Consider the following 15,053-nt stretch of genomic DNA (forward strand, 5'->3'; position numbering starts at 1 on the left):
ACCGAATGGCTTCGCTCGCATCTGTGTAACAAACCATCTGGCAGCATCAGGTTAGGATCCCATGGCTCATAATAAGAAGCTGGTTGACAAAATAAATCTTCAGGACCTTAACCATAAGGTGTTATTTTGTTTACTTGTGTTGTTGTGGTGGTGTCTATTCAGCCGTCTGTCTGTGGAGACCTTCACGTAAGAACAACAAAAGGCATAAAAATACTTGACAGAAACGTCATCCTTGTGCCTCTTTAAGGTTCCTATAGAGGAGAAAATTCTGAAGCACTTAGTCTAATAATTACAAAGGAAAATGTATGTCCTGAATCTTTTGGGCCCAGAGTCCTTTGCCACCTTAGTGCTCTAAGGAACAGACTTCTATTAATAACACCTGAAATGTACATATGTTGACATGGAAATGTGTGCAGATTGGCAGAGCACTTAGGGGGCTTTCACACCTGCCTCCTTCAGTTCAGTTTAATCGCACTAGAGTTGGTTTTCCCCTTTTTGGTACGGTTCGTTTGGTCAGGCGCGATCGTGGCAATCGGACTCGGATGCGCACCAAAAACGGACCAAACAAGCGGAGGTCTCGGTCTGCTTTCAATGAAATTCTGGAGCGGGTCGTTTTTGGTAAGAACGGGATCCGACCTCAACTGCACCAACTTTGTACTCCGCAAGTCTGAGCTAAATGGCTCCTGTAGTCAGGTGTGCTTTGCAATCTGCAATGCGGCAGAGCAGCAAACTGTAGCAGCTTGCAGTGTTTCTCAAGCTCGTCGTCACTCGCATCTCCGTGGTCAAACCAGCCACCACTAAAGTTGGAGACAGATGCCGGCAGAGCAGAGCAAAGTCTCAGTGACCAGAGCAGACGTAGTAACGTTGCTCTCTGATCATTTAAATGAAATGAGCTGGTTTGACCTAGCCTGGTCCTACGAGACTCTCGTACATTTCATTTGTGGAGAGTCTGGCCACTCTCCATTGACAAGTGTTAACTTCCTTGTAGGCAGGTACTCTTTAAAACTATTGGATCTGCCCAGAGCCACTCTGGATCTGCCATAACCAATTGCTAACGTTTGGTCGTGACGTCGGCTTAGCATCGCTAGCGTTCGCCTTAGCCAAGGCGTACTGAAGGGAAATGATAATTGAGCGCAAGTACGTAGGAGGGCAGAGCCAGGCTAGGTTTGACCATGGAGATGCAAGAAATATGTACTAGTCCAGAACACAGGCCCTTCTTCCTGTATTTACTTTCTTGCTCCGAATAAGCGGATTGAATTTTCTTGCATGGTTTGTAACGACGAATTTTGGTACGCTTGGATTTTTTGTGGATGTGTGAAACGAAACCGAACCAGAGGAGACATTGCTCCACAGGGTTTCCCCCAGAAAAGTTGTTTAGCCCGGTGGCAAGTGTCTTTTTTTGACGAGGGCCCAGCTGGGGCCAGTCACAGCAGTGCTGGACAATTCATTGAAGATGTATCAACATTGAAATTCGGAAGCTGTTATCGACGTATTTTTTCCATGATGACAATTTTGATATGTTCTTGCTGTTGATAGGCCTACTTTCTCCTTAAAAACATTCTACTGTGTGTCTTGTCACATGACTTCGCCCGGACCAGTCAGCCTTATGGAAAGCATGATGGAAGATAACTAAAACATCGAGTCCGGGTCTTGTGCCAAAAAAAAAAATGCGGTGTCCGTCGTCTGGAAACATTTGGGCTTCAGAAAAGATGATTTAAAACAACGTGATTAATTATCGTTCATTTATCGTTATCGAGGTAAAATGTGCAATTAATTGATTTTAGGTCATATCGTGCAGCCAGAAGTCACAGACTGATGGCAGCATTAATGTAGAGCCCAATAGTTTCTGTGATAACAGAATCATGAAATTGAGAATTTAAATAAAAGCTATAAGACAGATTACATAGGGCCTGACATTTTAAAAAAAAGTCTTAAAAATACATTTAAAAAGAATTCCCAGTGGCTAAGGCATGGTGGGGGGCAACTTAGGCCTGGTGGTCCACCAGGCTTGCAATACACTGGGTTAAACCCTGCTCCAAGTTTACAAACTCATCACCTGATTCTAAGTCGACAGTGCCAGGAATATCCCGAGAGGCACTGCCACTTTAATCAGACACTGCAGGTAAAAAAGAAGCCATCCAGTCACTTTTTACCTCAGCATCCTTGCCTTTTCTTGCTTTCTTTAAGAAGCCATAATTCACTCTACTGCAGTCAAAAACCAAGAAAAGCCAATTACATAGAATGGATGAGGTGATAACCTCCCAGCCTTAAAACCCACATCAACAACGGTGCAACCACATCAGTAACTGATGCAAGAATGTTTTGACACATTTCTGGATACAATTTCAGTCATCTGATGTGAGAGAAATAATAATGAACTGAGGTATAGAACCCATATATGCATTTCATACGTGTGCAAGCATTAATTTAATCCCCATCCTAACAAACGTTGAGGTAACTGTGCTATGATCTGAGAAAACTTTGTTAAGGTGCCGGCACAAGTTTAAGGAGCTGACGAGAGAACATTTCACTGAAATGTGCCTCGTACTATTTCATGTGACAAATAAAAATTGATTGATTGAATTGGTAGTAAGTAATCTCCAAGCTGGGCAAATGCATGGCTCTGTACAGTCCTTTTTAAGTATCCATGTGTATCCGTCTGTGGTGATATTTTAGAGATGATATTAGCGAGCTACGTCCATGCATGTGGCTTCTTCATCAGCTGCGGTTTTCTCATAACTCAGCATGCTGTGGGTGTAACCTTTTACTGAGTTATGACACATCTGTTCTGCCAGAATGTGAGTCGCTCTGTTCTGTGTGAGCCAAAGCGGAGTGGATAACGTTCTGAAGATGTTTGGATGGATGTAACAGTAAAGGCATTTGGTCAGTGGTCTGGCAAGCAGAGTACTTTAAAATAATAATGTATGATTTCTAGGGCTGCACGATATTAGGAAAATATCTAATTGCGATTATTTTGACTGATATTGCGATATGATTCACAATATTGGAGGGAAGGATCATTTCTGTATCATTATTCTTATTTTCATTGAAAAAAGAATAGGTTGAAGTGTGATTTTATTTTTATTTTTTTTGTGAGGATCTGTACCAAACAATCTGTAGGATACGATTTGTAGGCCGGGACATCTCTGCAGCACCCCCCTTCGATTTGGATATTGCACTAGTTCATATTGCGATTTCCATAAAATTGCGATTAATTGTGCAGCCCTAATTAATGACCTGTAACAATTCTTAAATAATTTTTTAATTGCAATCTTTTTTAAGATACAGTTATCGCCATTTCTTTGTTTAACCGCAATGAATTGCTAACATTAGCTAAGGTTCTAAGGGGTATGACCTTTGATGGTAATTGTCAGCTTTATGTTCATTAAAGAAGAAAAAGGAAAATATTTTATGATAATAAAGAGGTGCAGTTTACATCATAGGCTGTGTACTTATGTTATCACATTAGCTGGGTCACATACCGTATATAGTGATTTAACCAAAAGATGTTTTCTGGGAGGCATTCAAAACTTTAATTTGTTTGCAGAAGTAATACATAAATAAATATTTTTAAATTGGTCTGAAAGAGACCGAGATTATATTGTTAATCGCAATTATTTCTGAGACAATTAATTGTACAGTGAATTGGTAAAAATGTATTGGAATTGTTATAGCTCTATTTCCGCACATTTTAATATGGGATTCATGTTTAATAACAGGTCTCCAGGGGAGTTGAAGACATTTCACTTTAAAAAGAAGGCTTTTTATTCATTAGTGTAATTACTGCAACTAAAAGCGTAACTCAAACATTTTTATTTATTCATTGCTATGTAACAGATTTAAACAAACCACACATACTTGGTAGATATACAGTGTGTATGTATATGTGTGTGTGTGTGTGTGTGTGTGTGTGTGTGTGTGTGTGTGTATATATATATATATATATATATATATATATAGCGTTATCCTAAATAGCTGCAGGCTTAATACAGAAAAGTCCTTGTCAAATGTGTCTCATTTTATTATGATATGGATAATTCCCTGGCTTATTTCATTGTGTCTGATTTCCAAATTAGCTCATAGCTCAGGGGTTTGTCCCAGTCTTGAGTCTTCAGCTGTCTCCCCACACATTTTTGGGATATATTTTACACCAGTATAGTTCATTATTGCAACCCTGAAACTTCACTCACACACAGACAATTTGGGAAATGACTCCCACTCTCTGTTTGTATTCTTAAAAGCTCTCTACAGGAAGCCAAGTGTCAACATACAAATGTCTGTTCCGCTTTTGACAGGAGACGAGCTTTGAAAAAGGATGATGATTTCATTCTTTCATTCATTGTTTACCCCCGTTTGGGTTGTTTTGCGTGTTGCGACGACCCTCCCTCATGGTCATACCGTCAGGCGATGACACAGGAGTAATTATCAGGATTGTTTGTTGTGCTTTTGTGTTCAGATTCAGGTTTTCTATGTTAGAATTCAAATGAAATCTTGTCTTGATTCCAATCAGCAACAAGATATCACTAATGCACTTGGCCTAAATAAATTAAAGCTTGTAGATGTTCCACCGCGCTCTCGCCGTTTTCTCGTGACCGTAGTTTGACTGTCCTGAGGGGAGAGAGAAAGACGGCGGCAATGAGATGCTGCAGCTGCTGTGATTAGAGTGATGTCCCAGTAAAATATATAATACATAATCACTGACTTCTAAGTAACAAAAAGGCGTGGGATTTTTCACTTTTAGTGTTTGTGTCGGGTTTATGACTTTAGGAGAAGGACCTCCTTTTTCAAATTTATCTTGAGTGTTGTGAAATTCTTTCAGACAAGCTCTTATTGTGTGAACGGGGGAGCAAATTGAGCCATTTCCTCGTGTCTGTCATGTTAATAGTTTTTGTCTGTGGATCGCCTCAGTTTGAAGTAATAAAATTTGACTTTTGTGATTCAACATTTGGTTAGTTATTAAAAGCTTTCCCATGTTGTGTGTCTGAAACTGCAGGTTTTTAAGGGAAAACTCACAAACTTTAACTTTCAAGTATTTTTTTGGAACAAATAGAAGAACCTGATAGTTGTTCAGGTTGAACAGAGTCCTTGATTTATACAGGCAGATTGACAAGTGAAGGTTAGAAAACAACAGTTTAGTTTTGATTATTTATCTCGAACAATCAACATACTCAAAAAAAAAGAAATAAAACACAATCGTATACAATCAATCCAATTGCATCAACATTTTTTAAAAGGTTGAGAAAGGGCAGGCAGAAGCATAATGCTTATAAAGTCCTGCCCCTACTTTACAATATACACTCACCTAAAGGATTATTAGGAACACCATACTAATACACGTGTATACTTTAACAGGTGTTCCTAATAATCCTTTAGGTGTGTGTATTATTACAGGGAAAAAAACAAATAGCTGTGCATATACCGCATACAAAAATTGTAAGTCATAACAAGATACAACTATACACTTTTTGTTCACAGCAACAAAAAAAAACTAAAATATGTATGAAAAAGGGGAAATGCTAAAAAATGTATTCACTCAATTTTTTCACCATGTTGTAGTAGGTGCAGTAGATCCTCACTGTTTTGCTTGTGTGTCTTTGCCCTGTGGTGTCAGTGGGAATGGAGAGGCCTGCAGCGGTGGAGCAGGTTGACCTGACTCCAACCCTGGCCCTTGGACTCGGCCTGCCCATATCTCAAAACAGCGTGGGCCGCGTCATCCCGGGCGTCTTGGAGGAAACCTCGCTCCGAGACCAACTGCGCTTCCTGCATCTCAATGGCCACCAGCTCAGCTGCCTGCTCAAAGACAGCATGCCCGACTACGAGAAAGGTGTGTTACAAATTCACTCTGTCTAACCTCTGGACGCGTTAAAGCCAGGACCTTGTCTGACAGGGAGTCTCATCATGATGCTGTATTGTTCACAGGCAGCTGATAGCCTAAAATGAAAATGCACACATTTTTTTCTTACTCTATTAAAGTTAATAGAAACACTAGGGCTGGGCAATATATCGATATGATATCAATATCGATATGTGAGGCTAGATATTGTCTTACATTTTGGATATCGTAATATCCTGTTATGACACAAGTATGGTCTTTTCCTGGTTTTAAAGGCTGCATTACAGTAAAGTGATGTCATTTTCTGAACACACCAGACTGTTCTAGCTGTTCTATTATTTGCCTTTACCCACATAGTTATTATATAATTATTTATCAAAAATCTCATTGTGTGCATATTTTCTGAAAGCACCAATTGTCAACCCTACAATATCACCACAATATCGATATTGAGGTATTTGGTCAAAAATATCGGGATATTTGATTTTCTCCACATCGCCCAGCTCTAAGAACCACCCAACAAACAGCTGGTCAGTTTTCATTACTCCATCGCAGCCTTCTCCCAAAACTATTGAAGTTATTAGGGCATTCTTTTTAAAACGCCAACAAATAAAACAAAATGTTCAGCACATGCAGTATCATAATGCAATTAGCCTTAAAGATCCCATGACATGGTGCTCTTTGGATGCTTTTATTTAGACCTTAGTGGTCCCCTAATACTGTATCTGAAGTCTCTTTTATGTAGACCTTAGTGGTCCCCTAATACTGTATCTGAAGTCTCTTTTATATAGACCTTAGTGGTCCCCTAATACTGTATCTGAAGTCTCTTTTATTTAGACCTTAGTGGTCCCCTAATACTGTATCTGAAGTCTCTTTTATATAGACCTTAGTGGTCCCCTAATACTGTATCTGAAGTCTCTTTTATTTAGACCTTAGTGGTCCCCTAATACTGTATCTGAAGTCTCTTTCCCTCAAATTCAACTTTGGTGCAGAATTACAGCCACTAGAGCCAGTCCCACAATAAGCTTTCCTTAGGATGTGCCATTTCTTTGTCTGTAGCTTTAAATGCTATTGAGGAGGAGAGAGGGGGAGCAAGGTGGAGGGTGGGGGTGTGGCCTTGACCAACTGCAACTTTGCTCGTTTGAAAGCCATGATGTCTCTCTCTTTCTAATGGGTGGGCCAAATTATCTGGGCGGGCAAAGCAGAGAAAGGGGAGGTAACCTTGCTCCTTATGACCTCATAAGGAGAAGATTTCAGATTGGCCCATCTGAGCTTTCATTTTCTCAAAGGCAAAGCAGGATACCCAGGGCTCGGTTTACATCTATCACCATTTCTAGCCACTGGGGGACCATAGGTAGGCTGGGGGAACTCATATTAATGTTAAAAAACCTCATGAAGTGAAATGTTCATGCCATGGGACCTTTAAAATATCTAACTGACACCCAATAATCTGGTTTGTGTGTGACATCATAGAATTTATGAGATTAAAGTGGTAAATTTACGAGAAAAAAAACTTAAATCTCCTGAGTTTCTGAATATTCTTAGTCGCATAGATAAAACACCACACCTTGACACACACAATAACAGCCAGACAGAAACAATCATCGGTTGTTCACATCGGACCAGTTTTGCTCATCGGTCCAATGGCGATTTATAAAACAATAACTAGCATCGTCCGAGAGTGATAAGATTGATATATCGTGCATTTGCATTCTACCATCAAAAACATGTACTAGGTTCTCCAGGCAGTGCCCTTGATCAAGGCACTGGCTCAGATCTGGAGTTGGTCCCCGGGCGCTGTCATTGGCTGCCCACTGCTCCCTTGAGGGATGGGTTAAATGCAGAGAATGAATTTCGCTACATGTACGTGTATGTGACAAATAAAGTACCTTTACCTTTACTCACAGTTTTGTGCATGTAGTCTTTTCACTGAAGAAACTCAGATGGCGCAGACTTAAGTTGACTCAGAAATCGTTTGCTTTAAGTTAAAGTCCATCTCCTCATTATTCACACCATGTTGTCGAGCACATCAAAGCAGTGTTTAACCTGAAGCAGTCTGATTAAGACGAGGGTAGAATCCTCTTACAAGTTCAAACGATTGATCATACCAAAGCTCATCAACACTAGAATACTTTATAAAAAGATACATTTTGGAAGTTTCAACTTATCTTAGATGCAAAGAACACTTCCGCTCACTGTCTAACTTGCAAAAAATATAAAAAGTTTAATAATAGGCAACGTTTCAGTACTAGACCATCTTCAGGCACCTGTCTCACGTTGTAGATGTGCAAAGTATTTTTCTGTACTAACTTGTCTTAGATAAAAATAAATCAATTCAAACACATGGTTTTAGAGTTTGGCCAATGGTCTAAAGTATGATTTTGAAGGAAGTAGGGACAATAGAAGCTGCCATATATACTGAACACATGATACAAGAGCAGGTTTATAAAGAAGAAAGACTGAACCTAGCTCCACCAGAATCCAAGTATCTGAGTGAGAAACGGGCAAATCTGTTCCTGTAATGTCAGGGTGTTGAACCAGTGTTGAAAATCTGTATGCTGATTTCTGAAGTCTGTGAATAAATGGCCTTAAAGCTGCGAAAGAACTACACATGGGAGGCTGTTCTTGAACATTAAGGCGGCCCACTCTTTGTGCAAATGCATGCACATATCCTCGCTGAGGTCTGCTCCCTACTTTTATCTCGGGGTCACACTGTTTGTCAGAGTTATCCATCTTGCAGCCTCGCCCCCACGCCTCTTATCTGTCTGCCTCTCTGTCTGTCTCTCTTGCTGTCCCTCATGTTCACAAACACGTGATACACCAGTGGCAGCAATTACCATTGCTGATGTTTGATCGGTCAGAAGTAATTTATCTAATCGTTTTTAAATGAGAAAGAGGGAAGGAGGCAGAGAGAAGACTCTTTGATAACTGGCTTGTTTGGCAAATCATTGGACATGTGGCATTTCATTTGAAATTTCATAATCTTCTCAAAAGCGGTTTTCTAAAAAAGCATTTCTTTTTTTACTGAATTAGTTTAAATAGTGAACATGGAATACTTTTGACATGATGACCAAATAGCTAATATGTGGTGCTAGGGTTGCTAACAGGTGACGCAGTCCAGTTGGTCAGTTAGGACAGAAGACAAACAACTTCTCTCATTTAAGGTGGTTTATTAAAGCTGGAATAATAATAGAAACGTATATACAAGGATCTTTCCGGTTTTGCTGTTTCTCTGTCTCTTCTCGCCCCAAAAAGAATGCAGTTTCAACAGTCACAGTTCGATATATGAAAATGTGCATACCAAGGCGGGAGGCAGCCGTGGTTTAAACTTTGGCGCTTCCTGGTTGGTGCTCAGACTGGTCCCAGTCTCTTGGCACTTGATCCATTCAATGGTAGAGGACAACACCCTGAAAAAAGATTGTGTTGATGTCCTGTCATGAGCACACTGAAGCAAATTCCTAGCAACTTGCACCGAGTTGTATGGCAATAAAGTCTTGAATCACAAGAGGACTGATTTAAAATCAACCTGGATCTGTAAGAAGATTAACGTGTAGTATTAACTGCATAACTAGAAAGATAAGTTTCAAATGGGGTCAAGATTCCTGTAAATGTATGACTGGGATGGGAGATGAATAGATGCAAGAATTTAATTTATACCCCAAAAAGGAACCAAAAAGGCGACCGTTAAATATGAAGGAGCCTCTTTTTAAGAGGGATGTATATTCATTTTTAGCCATATTAGCGACATGGCTTTGCGGAGGATTCTGTCTATCGGTCTGTACACTGCTTTGCTCCAAACTCTTTATTAAAAAATGATATTTTACTATCAAATATTATAAAAACAACCTGCTCTCTCAAAGGTTTTATCAAAATGCATTACTCCTCTGTAAATGTAGTTAAAGTAGTGTAGGTCATTGTGACAGGTAGGGCTGTGTATTGGCAAGAATCTGGCGATACAATACGTATCACAATACATGGGTCACGATTCAATATATTGCAATATATTTCGATACTGTGCGTAAGGCGATACATTCGGATTTTTTTAAAGTATCATTTTAGAAAAACTTATATTTAAAAAAAAAGACATGATGTTCATAAAAGTCAAAGAAGTTTACTTTAGGTAAAAAATTCAGTACACAGAAAATCAAACTGCCAGTTTGGGATTGTGGTTCACAGGTTCTTAGTGAGCTAATGTTGATATGCTAAAGTAAGCCAAAGTTCAGCCATAGCTACGTTGTTAGCTTCTAGCTAAAAGTCAGGCCCTGATATGCTAGGCAAGGACACTAGTGGTGCGTCTCAGCATAGCCATCTAGCTGTAGGGAGTTTAAACACAACGTGAACCACTGTCTTACATGAATATTTTTGCATGTAAAAAAAAATCAATATTGCCTTTTTGAAAATCGATACAGTATTGCAAAATAAAATATCGCGATACTCAATTGTATCGATTTTTTTCTTACATCCCTAATGACAGGTAGGAAATATCTATCAGATTGGACTACTTCATCTAAAAATGTAGTTAAAAGTATGGTATCCCATTCTTCATAGACTACTGCCTGTATAAATGTAGTAAAAAAATAGGGTAATTCATTATGACAGGTAGGAAATATCTATCAGAATGGACTACTTACTCTATAAATGTAGTTGAAAGTATGGTAGGTCATACTGTCAGGTAAAAAATATCTATTAGAATGGACTACTTCTTCATAAATGTAGTTAAAGGTATAGTAATTTATGTTAATCCAATACACTTATTGTCAAATTCAGCAAATATCTCCTCACGGTCACCTAGCTCTATTTTCTGTGTGCGCTGAAAAAAATGTTAAAGAATGGACTACATCCCCTATAAATGTAGTTAAAGTAGAGTAGCTCATTTTGTCAAGTAGGAAATATCTATCAGAATTGACTACTTGCTCTACACATGTAGTTAAAGTAGGGTAGTTCATTATAACAGAAAAATCTATCAGAATGGTAGCCTGGGAAAACCCTGACCAACTTCTGGCAAATTTGAGATTTGCTCTGCAAGTCCGTCTGGCCAAGAGCCCATTCAAGCCCATTTCCAAATTTTCCAAATCGAGGCACCAATCACAACCGTTGAGGCGGGCTTTACACGATGGCGCTTTTTGTTTACATTCAACATGACGGCCACCGAAGCGCAGCAAACCCGTTGATGCCGCTGTCGCTGCTACGTCACCCGTATCGTTGGTCTGATTGGTTGAAGGACTATCCAATTGCGCCCAGAGGCATTTGAGCAGCGTCCGTTGGTGACACCCCTTTGGAAATGAGCTGCGAATGAACCTTGCCCAGACTCACTCTCAGTTCCAACTGAGAAGGGTCTGGTGTCAACCAGGCTGTCAGGATGGACTACTTTCTCCATAAATATAGTTAAAAGTAGAATACCTCATTCCGTAAGGTAAAAAATATCCATCAGAATGGAAGAATTCCTGTATAAATGTAGTTAAAAGTAGAGTAGCTCATTCTGTCAGGTAGGAAATATCTATTACAATTGACTACTTCCTCTATAAATGTAGTTTTAAAAGCAGGGTAGCTCATTCTGTCAGATCAGAAATATCCATTAGAATTGACTACTTACTCTATAAATGTAGTAGTATGGTAGCTTATTCCGTGGATAATATCTAAACACTGTGATGTCTGTAGGCCTACATACATTGGTATGTTGTCCCAATTTTCAGTACATCTTGTGAGTCTTATGTCAAATTGTAAGACACATTAGTACAGTATGACGTCTAAAAGACATCACAGAGGTGTTGAACTGCCACAAACATGAGTGTGGTAAGCAGCAAATATTGCATTTTCAAAACTTGATTTGAAACTAACTACTTCCTTTGACGTTCAACAACTTACCGCTCTGGCAGCACATTTCCCACTCTATTTTTGTCCCTGGTTTCCATAGTGATGGAATGAAATGGAAATTATTTCAGCAGACCTACATTTGGATGTGTTGATTCTTTTTTATTTTATTTTTTTTAAATCTGTCCACTTGGGTAATCATGAAGCTGTTATGCAGTGGAATGTAATAGTTGACACTGCTGGGAAAATCGCCTGGGATGATATTTTAATTAGCATACCTGTTGGACACCTGTTGGGGTTAAATCTTACTGGGTGCGAAAGAAGTTTTAAAGAAAACTGCCTTCTACATGGAAAGAAATGTTACTGATTTCATTAGTCAAATGTTTTATCAGGGATATAAAAATCTGAGTCAGAATACTTTATTGATCCCCTTAGGGAAATGATTTAGTTGCAGTTGCTCACTGTCAAATTCAAGGTAAAATAAGAGTAAGAAAAGTCCAGAAGTGTATAAAGCAGGGAGTAAGTCACACATGTGCAAGTCACAAGTCACTGTGGTGAGAATCAAGCAAGTCAAGTCGAGTCCCTGCTATAAGTCAAGCAAGTCACAAGTCAAGTTATACAAAAATATGCAGTTAACGTTAGCTAAAAGACACATTCACATAACGTTACCTTTGTTTGTGTTGCTTGAAATGACGGCTACAGTTGGAAGTTGTGGTTCTCGTGGCTGTCATTTTTGAATTGCAATCCTTGCACACAGCTGTGTTTTACAACGAGCATTGACTACAAACTCTTTCAACCAAATTTGACTATTTTGGGCACTAATCCCTTCGATGATGGCTGCCTCCTACGTTTGCCTCTGCTGGTCTGCCATGCTCTGGGAGGTTGCCTAGCAACTTGGCAGGGTGGCGCGGATAGCACGAAGAGGTTTCAAAAACAAAACGGAACTTCTCAATACCTTGAAAAAAAGAATATGGTCTGGCTAATACATTGACTAAGTCAAGTCCTTTTTAAGTCATCTGTCTCAAGTCAAAGTCGAGTCATTTATCAATGTAAGCCAAGCAAGTCTCAAGTCCTGAAAGTGGCGACTTGAGTCAGACTCAAGTCCCCCACCTCTGGTGTAAAGTAACATAGGTACAGTAGGGGTGGGAATCACCAGAGGCCTCACGATATGATATCATCACGATACTTATGTCACAATACAATATTATTGCGATTTTAAATATATTGCAATATTCTGCCATATATTGCAATTTATTACATTTTTTCCAATTTCAAATTATGTCCCCAAAAGGAATGTGGATGTGTCAACATCTGTTTTATCTAAATAGATACATTTCTCTGTTTGTTCATCTCACTTCAATTTTATTGCTGCAAAATGGAATTGTCAAGCAGACAGACTGACCAACTTATATATATAAAATAAAAGATTGATACTTGGCGTCTGTGTATCGATACAGTATTGCCACGGAAAATATCGCGATACTATGCTGTATAAATTTTTTCCCCCACCCCTAGGAACAGTAAAAAAGAAATAAAAATGTTAAGTAGAAGTAAGAGAGGTTAGGTTACAAGTAAGATTTGGTTTCAAATGGAGAGTACAAATTCTATTGTAGTGCAGTGTCAACATAAATACAGTGTGAGTTTAAGTAGCAGCAGTGGCTAAATAACACCTTTGCACATGGATAAAATATTACACCAATTAATTATTGTACATAATTGTCCAAGAATATTGAGATGTGATGTGTAAATACTTACATAAAAAAAACATTTTGAAAAAAGGACACTCAGCTTGAGTGTGACGCAATAGGATATTTTTTAGGATTTTCTTTTCATTATTGTGCAATCTCTGTTAAGTTTTTGCAATCACTTATCTTTGTATTCAAAGATTGAAAACTTTGTAAAGTGTTTTTGAGTGTTTAAAAAAAGCGCTATATAAATAAAAATACATTATTGTATTTTTTGAAGTGGAGTTGTATGAGGTACTTATCCATTGTCAGTGTATTTTCTACAGTAGATTGTGGTCGGCAAGCCCCCAGTATGGAGGAACAGATAGGAGTGCCTACACAGAAGCTAAGTAACGTTCTGCTGTGGACGGGGGGCAGCAGCTAAACGTATTTTAGCCACCTAAAAGAAATTCTCTATCGGGGCGGCCTCTAGCTCACCCAGTAAGAGTTCTGCAGCGGCGCAGGGTTGGAATCCGACCTGCTGCCCTTTGCTGCCTGTCGTTCCCCATCTCTCTCTCCCCCTTTCATTCCCAAAAAATAATATATATTAAAAAAAATCTGTATCTGTTTATTTTTCCCACTTTACCTTGCCGTCTAACAGCCCTTTCTGACGGGGAACGGAAGCTGTTATATCCGTCTATGCTCTCTTCAAAGCCACCAGTCTCCATTGACAAAAACAGTAATTTTACCTCACAGAAGTAGGGAGTTGCTGGTCCGCACAAACAATTTAACCTATCCAGGCAGCGGTAGACCAGCAACACCTGTGTTCTGCAATGTAAAATGTTTTTGTCAAAGGAGTCTGTTGGTTCAGGTAAAGAGGTGAAATATTCCAAATATAGCATACACCTAAACTAATATTGATTCTTTTAGGTGGGTCTTCTTTTAGGTGGCTAAAATATGTTTTGCTGCTGCCTCTGTCCACAGCAGTACATCGCTCACCTTCCATGTCCGTATTCCTCCCCGCTTCTCTAAACCGGAGGTGTGCTGACCACCATCTACTGTAGGTAAAACACTGACTATGGATAAGTATCTCGTACAACCCCACTTCACCGCAAAACACGAAATGTGAGATTTCTAAAGTTCAACTCTGATACAAGGTTGAAACAACAGCCTCTACATCACTCTGCCACATTCTCTGTCTGTCTGCCATGTTTCTTTTTTTATATTGTTTATTTGATGGTTTTAATCCGTTCCAGTAAATCAAGATTGCAATAACTTTAATCCAAAGTAAAGGTAATTAAAGTCAGCTCACTCTCGCAAATGGTAACTGTTTTGATTTTCTGACTCCTTGGTTCCTCCTCCACAATCCAATAAATTTACCCTAATGGATTTTCTTATATAGGCTATTAATGGGTGTATTGTAGGAATCACTGGAAGATCCCCTACAGTATCTCCTTTACAGTATTATTTAGCCCTATTTCTTTTGCCAGGTAATTTCTCATTGGTAAATGATGATAAGAAATATAATATATATATATATATATATATATATATATATATATATATATATATAATAATAATATGAATTCTAACAGTTGTCCAATAGGGCTGTCGGCTGTGAATCAACCTGACTTCTGCACAACACCACTGATGGTCCCAACCCCATTAATAAGGGAAAACATTCCACTAATTAACCCTGACAAGGCACACCTGTGAAGTGAAAACCATTTCAGGTGACTACCTCA

At 39.0% G+C, this 15,053-nt stretch overlaps 1 protein-coding gene across 4 annotated transcripts in view; it reads left to right on the top strand.

Moving 5' to 3' along the window:
• Positions 1-15,053, top strand: part of pigg (phosphatidylinositol glycan anchor biosynthesis class G (EMM blood group)) — a 94,303-nt gene that overhangs the window by 25,910 nt on the left and 53,340 nt on the right. For all 4 annotated transcript variants that reach the window (XM_028589765.1, XM_028589766.1, XM_028589768.1 and 1 more), the window contains one exon: positions 5,612-5,824. In XM_028589765.1, coding sequence (XP_028445566.1) covers positions 5,612-5,824 — 213 coding nt within the window. The remainder of the gene's footprint in view (positions 1-5,611; positions 5,825-15,053) is intronic.

This window comes from Perca flavescens, chromosome 10, assembly GCF_004354835.1.
Source record: "Perca flavescens isolate YP-PL-M2 chromosome 10, PFLA_1.0, whole genome shotgun sequence".
Taxonomy (NCBI): Eukaryota; Metazoa; Chordata; class Actinopteri; order Perciformes; family Percidae; genus Perca; species Perca flavescens.